The sequence below is a fragment of the Nelumbo lutea genome, chromosome 4 (assembly GCF_056320005.1).
Source record: "Nelumbo lutea isolate HS-2025 chromosome 4, American lotus-T2T, whole genome shotgun sequence".
Lineage (NCBI taxonomy): Eukaryota > Viridiplantae > Streptophyta > Magnoliopsida > Proteales > Nelumbonaceae > Nelumbo > Nelumbo lutea.
In genome coordinates, this window is record NC_142687.1 from 19,786,142 (window position 1) to 19,795,032 (window position 8,891).

At 39.0% G+C, this 8,891-nt stretch overlaps 1 protein-coding gene across 2 annotated transcripts; it reads right to left on the minus strand.

The window, feature by feature from the left end:
* Positions 1-1,548: 1,548 nt before the first annotated feature.
* LOC148854419 (pentatricopeptide repeat-containing protein At5g39350-like) lies at positions 1,549-5,588 on the minus strand. 2 transcript variants are annotated; one of them, XM_088982395.1, is made up of 2 exons: positions 5,435-5,588; positions 1,549-4,866 (listed from the first exon to the last, which is right to left on the minus strand). In XM_088982395.1, the coding sequence occupies exon 2, from the start codon at positions 4,602-4,604 to the stop codon at positions 2,484-2,486; it is 2,121 nt and encodes a 706-aa protein (XP_088838521.1). In that variant the 5' UTR covers positions 4,605-4,866; positions 5,435-5,588; the 3' UTR covers positions 1,549-2,483. The 2 variants fall into 2 exon arrangements, with proteins under 2 accessions (XP_088838521.1, XP_088838522.1); XM_088982396.1 differs by having other exon boundaries at positions 5,485-5,536.
* Positions 5,589-8,891: the final 3,303 nt, after the last annotated feature.

An 8,891-nucleotide genomic window follows, 5' to 3' on the forward strand; every position in this document is an offset into this window, starting at 1 on the left:
AATAATATGAATATTATTAATTATATTATAATTAATTTTTGTGTTTTGAATAAAGATTTTAAAGAGTTTTGGAGAGAATTTCTCTACTAAATTAGAAATAATCTAAGAGATAAATAGGAGTTAGAGATAATTTATGAGATAAATAGGAATTGGAGACAATTTAAGAGAAAATGGGGGAAAGTGGTGCCACTTAGCTAAATATTAGAAAAGCAAATCCCTCCTTCTTTATGGTTGTTAGAAATAGTTAAGCCTATGTTATTTCCTTATTAGTTTAATGTATAATTATGTGGAATAAAACAAATAAAAAATTCTAAAAAAAAACAGGAAATTAGGGAGGGGAGTTTGGAGAAAGGAGAGGCATGATGATGTGGACTGTCTATATATATAGATAGATAGATAGATAAATAGGTGACAAAATTAAAGCATCCATATGCTCACTTAGGGGCTGTTTGATAACAGATGAAGTTGCTGAACTGGACAATTTATTTCTTGGTTTCTTAGAGAATAAAATAATTAAATAATAAAATATTTTAGATTATATCAAATTACGCAACTTAAACTTCAGTCATTAAGGAGCCCCAAACCTACTTAAAATCTTATTCAGTAAGGATGCATTTGGCATTCCTTATTTTAAGGACTTAATCCTTTTTGCAGTTAAAATACCCATATGAACACTGAGTTTTTAACAGAAAAAAGGAGACAAATCCTTAAAATAAAGAATGACAAAGCAATAAGCTTTTCAGTTCAATAACTTTAGCTGTTATCAACGGCCCCTAAATGTTACACAACTCTTTTCCAGCTGCTACTGTTAAGCAGCTAAAGCCTTACCAAACAGGTTAGCAAACCCCATTTTACCTTCATAGCTTTTGGTGTATTTAAGGTTGTATGTTTTTTCATGATCCAAAAATCTACATCCAAACAGAAATTTTGTTTAGATAATTACTTTTTTATCAGCTTTGTAATTAATTAACCACAAGTTATTTCTTCAACTGCATATCGCTTTAGCTTACACCGAGTATTTCATTTCTTTGAAGCTCGTAGATGGGATATGCCCAACCCCACTTTTTTTTCTTGACTTCTTTAATTAGGGGGACCCCTTTTCTGTTGGCTGAGTTGGATCCAGAAAACAACTGGGACTGATAATGATCTTCTAAGCCTAGCTTTATTTTGAATTCATTGTATTTTTGTCATCAATAAGAATTCCAGTATGAATTCTTATCATACTCCCTATTCCTTTTTATGAGACCTTACCATGAAGTACAAGCAATATTGTAACTGGGATTCAAGTTCCCATTCATCATCCATGACAAATTATTATCTCTACCCATCTATTACCATATTTGCAGAAGGTGACTGTGCTTTTGGGGACAGACGGACATCCATACTCGGATTTTCCTTTTAGACAATTAAAACCATCATTCCAGTTACTTTTTGGTCATAATTATATTTGTCCACTTGATTTTGTCTAATCTAGATGTACCAAATTGATTGGTACTGTGTCTAGGAACTATCCAAAATTACAGTAACAACTCACCACACTTTTGCAAATGTTCTCAGCAAGATATTTGTTTCATCAGTTTGCATTTCAAAATAACATGCCTATTCTTTCTTATAAGCATCATGGTGTTTACAATTGAAATGCTTAGATTTCTGTCTCTCCACTGTAAATACAATAACAACTTTTAACGCCTCCCCTCTGTAGGTTCCCTCTTTGACATTGTGAATTCCTTGCTTTCCAGAAAGGATGAGAATCCTGGAAGCAGGCTAATGGCAAAAATATGAGAAATCTTGAATCTGTATTTTGAAGCGAAATATTTTACAAAGTTGTTCAATGTAACAAGATTAAGAGCATAAAGAAACACAGTCCAATGTGTTTTCAATGTCAGCGAGATTTATTTGTCTTGTGAACGCACATGCCCTGTACTTGCAGGTTGCAGCTACTTATAACCATGCATGTCGATCCGTTGTCAAAATCAATGAGCACATTATAAATTGAGGCGGCAATAGTCAGAAAGCTTGTAGCAGTGTATAGAAATGAAATATGATCATTGAGAACCTTTCATTTGCACAGAAGTGGTAACTGGTTGATGGTTATTCTACCTACTTGCATTGACCAATCAATCGCTCTTTGTTCAATCAAAGGGCTTGCCTAGCACTTAAAACAATCCTGATTTTTTTTTTTGACGAATACTTTAGACCCTCCAGATTGATGACTACAGAGTGACATCTTGTCTCCTTGGGTATAGATGATAGGAATATCTTGGCAGCAAAATTCAGTTCCGAGTCCTGAAGTGATGCATTGATATTTTAGGTATTCCACAAATTCTAGTGCATGAATACTTGAATAATTGTTATTGGATCATGGAATAATGGAATCACCCCCTCTAACCATTGTCGCTTGCCCTTCTCTTCACTTTTTTTGCCACAAAGACCTCTATTCTTCATCACCTCATTGTTGCAAACGCTTGATTGATGAACCATGTTTACTTGGCAGCATTCTGATTCATGGTCAGCTTCTTCTGCCTAACATTTGAGAAACTCCCATTCATAGAAGTGGTTAGCTTAGGTGCATCAAACACATTTCTAACCTCAATCAAGCTGAAACCAGGTGTTTTTTGTAGTCCCATTTCACTCATCATATTCCTTACATTCTGTGCTTTATCCCACCTTCCTACAGCACCATAGATCTTTGACATTAACACATAGTTGCCTGTGTTCTTTGGTTCTAGTTCAAAGAGCCTCTCTGCAGAAATTTCTCCTAGTTCAACATTTTCATGAATCACACAACCACCAAGTAAAGCACCCCACACAGCAGGATTGGGCTCAAAAGGCATTGCTTTGATCAACTCATAAGCTTCCTTCAGCCGACCTGCCCGGCTGAGAAGATCAACAATGCAAGTGTAGTGATCAGCACGAGGCTTCATATGGTAATCACTGATCATGCATTTGAACAAACGAAGTCCCTCATCCACCAAACCTGTATGGCTGCATGCATCCAACACAGAGGTAAAGGTGACCTCATTTGGTTTCAATCCGGATTGCACCATCTGATCAAAAAGCTGAATGGCAGACTCACCATGTCCATGCATTCCATAACCAGCTATAATTGCACTCCATGACACTATATCATTGTCATTTTTGGGTATACTATTGAAGAGCTTGTGAGCGGAATCTAAGCTTCCACACTTGGAATAGATGTCAATCAAACCTGTAGTGGTTTTGACTCTTGTATGGAAACCAGACCTGATTAGGAAGCAATGTATGTTCTTTGCTTGTTGCAAATCTGCTAGATCAGCATAAGCAGGAAGGATACTGATCAGAGTTGCATCATCAGGGTCCACCCTATCCATCCGCATTTGTTTGAAAAGTTCTATTGCTTCTCTTGCAAGTCCATTATAAACATACCCTGAAATAATTGCGTTCCATGGGACCGTTCTTTTTCTTGAAGTGCTCATGAAAACTTGAAAACTGAGGTTCATACAGCTGCACTTTGCATACATGTCAATCAAAGCTGTCTCTACAGTAACATCCAATTGAAGTTCACACCTGATCACCCTTCCATGTAAACACTTACCATGCTTCAGAGCAGATAAACTTGCAGCAGCCGAGAGGAGAACAGCCAAGGTCACAGTATTGGGACTTACTCCTTCCACCTGCATCTGATGACAAAGTGCCATCGCACTTCTTGCATCATCATTCAGAACATAAGCTCCAATCATGGTAGTCCATGACACCACATCCCGTTCAACCATCTCTTCAAAAACCATTCGTGCCTCATCCAAGCTACCACATTTTCCATACATATCCACCAACGAATTCCTTACCGAAATGGCAGCCCCACATCTCTTCACTTCCATCAATTCATGAATACACCTCCCTTGCTTCAAATCCTTCAAATAACCACAAGCTGGCAACACCGAGACCATAGTGGCAGGATCAGGTTCCTCACCTGAGTCTATCATCCAACCATAAAACATCAAAGCTTCCTCAGGACACCCATTCCGAAAATACCCATTTATCATGGTGTTCCAAGATACTGCGGTTCGCTTCACCATTCCATCAAAAATCCGTTTGGCAGCCTCCTTTTCGCCACAGTTCATGTACATCGCCAATAGGGAGTTTTGAACATACGTATCTAAACCAAACCCGGTTGCTAATGCTCTGCAGTGAACCGACATACCCACGTCAAGCCACAATAAATCACCGCAGGCTTTGAGCACAAAAGGGAATGTGAAATTATCGGGTTGGTGTTCTCCAGACGCAAGCATTTCAACAAACAGCGTGAGTGCATCTTTTGATAAACCTTTCTGAGAGTACACTCTGACCATCATGTTCCATAATAACGAGCTTCTATAAGGAAAATCCTCGAACAGCCGACGGGCATATTTGATGCCTTCGCAAAATGCATAAGTAGCAACCAGTTTGGAGCGAAGACGCGCGGAGTGATCAGACATGAGAAGCCCAGAAGTGATGGTGTGTGCATGGAGTTTCTTGGTGTTTGTAAGAGATCGAGTGGTGGCGTAGAACTGCAGGAGAGCCCCACATTGTGATGCACTAATAAAAATGTATCTGGACTTGGATAGAGCCTGAGATGGGCCATTCATGAATCCAAATGAACTGAGCTTAACGTTGCAAAAAGCTCGAGCTAACAAGGGAATCTAGGGTCGAGCCTCGAAATGTAGATTGGAACCATGGGAGTTCAATCCTGATCCAATGATTAGTATTTGGTGAATTCGAACTGCTAATCTGCAGCTTAGACAAATAGGCCTCGAACAGTCGAACTGAAAAGGTCTTTCTGACTGGAGCTCATGAGAGAGAATTCAATCCGAGTCCGGATCTCCTCCACAGTCCGTTCTACACAACTTCCTGCAACCAAATAAATCAAACATATTAAACGATCTCGAAAGCCCCTGTGATGAACTAATTTTTGCTAGTGTGCAATTACCAAATAGTAGGTACAGTATCAAACATAAAAGAAAAAGAGTAATAGAACAGATAATCTCTGTAAAATAGTATGGAATCACCAAAGGATCCACATCATAAGCAAAAACAGAAAGAGTATGCATTAATGAAGGGACACTTGAATTGTGCACGCAGAGGTTAGGGAGAATGGAATTATGACACCGCACTACACAATCAGAAAAATAAAAAGAAAAGTAAACGAAATCTAATGAGGAAAATCAGTCCCGTAATACTAAACCAAGTAGAGTAATAAAAGAAAAGAAAAATAATCCCCAAAAGTTTCAGATGAATGCGTTGAGAAAATGTCAATGTAATTGCAGAGAAAAGGACAATGAGAGGATGATAAGTTAAACATAAACCAGAAGAAAAAACATGAAAACCAGTCAACTATATCAATACGAATTCAAATTCCAGAAATGACATTAAAATCCAAAAAATAAAAATCAATGGAAGTTGATCAGAAAACCACAACCAATGACGTTCTCAGTTGAAATCCAAATCTGGTTCAGAGAGGAACCGAACTTCAAACACCTGTCTTACGGGCTCCATGAAACTGATAAAAGATTTAGAGAAAATTTCCGATAGTTAATCTGTACTTTAGGCCGATTGCCAAATTACTACCACAATCTGAGTCGTTAAATGGCACATGAAGAGACAAAAATGCCCTTGAAATATAATTTAATTTTCTTTTATCAACCTATCTGCTAAATTCAAAACCAAAGGCGCGCTTACAATTGCAAGCAATGTCATTGCAACAAGAAGTCTATTAAGCTTTGTTAGATCGATTGTCACCGTTGTTATACCAAAAATAATAACCCGAGCTTCTTTCGCTTCTGCTTTATTAGAGCTGGATGGAAGTTATCATACCGGTGTGTTCTCCTACAACTGAACGATCGATAACTTGATCAAATGTGGCCGTCTTGATTTAGCCGTTAAGATATTTGAAACAATGCCCATCCGTGGCATAATCTCCTGGAACTTGGTAAAAGTTGGTCACGCTCGCCATGGGTTTCCGGAGCTGGCCCTTCATCTCTTCAAAGAAATGGTTTCTCGAGGCCTTAGAGAAAGCCCGTCCACATGTTCTTTAGTTTTGGGTACTTGCAGTGATGTTGGGTTCTACCGAGAAGGCCTTCAAGCTCATTGCAGAGTGGTTTTGCTTGGGTTCAACGTAAACTAGTTTGTTGGGTCCGCATTGATTGATCTGTACTTGCAAGCTTCATATCTTAACCCGGCTATGCGGTTGTTCGATGAATTGCCTAGTAGAAGTTTAGCAACATGGAATTTGGTTCTTCGTGGGTTCTATCAACTGGGTCGATCATATGAGGTGCTACGATTCTACTTGAAGATGAAATCAGATGTTGGGGTTGATCCAAATGGTGTTACTTTCTGCTATTTGATATATGCCTATGCTTGACACGGAATGGGTAGAGAGGGCCTCAAGATGCTTGAGACCATGATCCAGGAGGGCCTGATGCTGTAACATTCTTGTCTATGTTAATGGATTGCAGTCACTTAGGTTTGGTGAGAGAAGGGCAACTAATATTTGAATCAATGGAAACCATCCCGTCTACCTAGATAGGTGATTCATGCATGGTTGATCTTCTAGGGCGAGCAGGCTTGTTAGAGGAAGCAGAAGTGTTGCTAAAATTCTCACCAGTTAAGGGTGATTCAGTAATGTGGAGTTCCCTATTGCACAGTTGTATAGTACACCGAAATGAGAAGGTAGGCGTCATACAAAATGTGTTTTAGCTCATTTGACCTCAAGTAATGACCCACTAGAACTATTTCCCTCTACTGACCCAGAAGTCGGAATTTACTATGATGATAATGGAGCCGATGCCAACAAATAAGATATCCATCCAAAATCTATAATAGGGAAGGGAAGAATTTGTTGTGTTGCGATACAGAGGTGAGAGTCTGATAGACAATGGCCACCACACGAAAGGTCACCTTTTGTTCTTCGAGTCTTCATCATCTATGCAGAAAGGCACCACCTTCTCTCGTACCGAAATCTCTATTGACCAATTCCTCGACATGCTTCCAGTTCAGAACCTTAATGTCTATCTCTAATGGCCATCATTTCTTCATTCTGTGTCGATGATTTACAGTTCGAGCGGAGGATAGCGAGCGACAAGCAGATTCTTCGATTTTCGTCTAGACTATTGAGAGCTTGAGATCTGTTTTATTTTCGTGAAAAAGAAGATAATGAACAGTGTATTTTATTTTAAGGATAATTTTGACATTTTAAAAAATATTAAATCGAACATGAGGTCATGTGATATACATAATTGATGGTCCATTAACAGTAGGTACTAAATTGCCACATTTCGAAAGTTGGGGTACTAAATTGTCACTCGACCTAAAGTACATGGTACCTATCGGGGATTTTCCCAAAGATTTATTAAGTGGGTGTCCACTGCTTCTCCCACTATTTGCCATTGACAACATTTTGACTCTTTTGGTTTCCCAGAACCACCGGTTTATTCACCATTATGACTTTCTATTGTTAATGAGTTTTGTTTGTATCTCTGTAAAGAAAGCGGTGACATATGAGAGACTAATTAAGGAAAACAATAAGAAGTCTTCAACTAGGCAGAATTGGATCAGGCCTAACGAGGGAGGAGTTGAGAGGTGGCAAGACAGTGTAGCATTTGTTGGGCAGAGGATAAACTTTTATGTTCCTTCTATGGCACAGTTGAGAATACTCAAAAACATTTTGATAATTTTGAGAATTCTCACAAGGGTTAAGTCAGTGAACAAAGTTGATGATTCTTGTATATATATGTATTGTTGGAGGGAGATTCAAAATTTCAATAATCTCTTTCCTCCCTCTTTTGTTTTTGTCTTTTCCTCTTCCCACCTTTGAGTGTATGGGAAGACTCATTGTCCCACATTGCTTAGGAAAGGAGTGGAAGTAGAGTATATTTGTAGTTTTGCTCTCTCTATGGGTGAGACTCATAGGAGGAGAGCACTATAAATATTCCATGCATGTGAGGGGGGTTGGGGGTGCTTTCCACACGCATGCGCCAAGCTGAGCCGGGTTGGGTCAGGTTAAGGGTGCGTGTATGTGTACATATACGCGCAATGCACTGAATTGTTTTGCCGGTTTAAACATTTTTAAAACATTTTCTCTTTTCGTGTCTCTTCTTCCTCCCTATGCCTCTTCAAACAGGTGCATTGTTCTGAAGAGGCTCTTGTCTGAACGAACACCTTTGTGTCCATTCGGGTCTGAGAACACTCTATAAGAAGAGTGTTGGTCGGCCCAGTACACACACAACCTTTTCGACTCCCTATCTTCTCTATAAATCTAAGCATCAGTCTTATTGGTTCGTGGAGTTCGAGTAAACGAGTGCACGCCTACCAGTGGCCTATGGGCTGTTTTATCTTTGCGACCGATTTGTGATCACTTGGCTACACTGTAGGGGGCAAATGTGGTTTTAAGGAGAGTGACCAAGTGGCACGACTCAACCCTCCTTCTTCTTGCAATTTCCAATTTCGAGATTCTGCAATGTCACACCACTACAAATTCGGTTTGGAAAAAGATTATCGATAAGTTTCATTATACTTTCTTTATCATTTTTACAACAATCTTAAAACTGCATTTATGGAACCTATCACTACTAACTCCTTCATGAGGAACCGGATACTGTCAACAGTTCTTGACTTCCCTAAGATTGAACCCTTCAATGAAACCAACTACAAGCGTTGGAGACAACACCTGCTATTTGCCTTAGAACAATTAGTAGCATTTGCTTTGATTGAATTGAACCCATTAAACATGGAGGAACCAACTCATTCTATTGTTGTAGAACACTGGACTACAACTGATCACCTCTGCACCAACCATATCCTCAACTTCTTGTCCAATGAACTATATAATGTCTATTCTTCCCACAATTATGCTTATTAAATTTGGAATTCTTTGGACA

Bases quoted from the DNA above. Each gene is read 5' to 3' on its own strand.
- LOC148854419 (XM_088982395.1), bottom strand. From the start codon at position 4,604: ATGAATGGCCCATCTCAGGCTCTATCCAAGTCCAGATACATTTTTATT.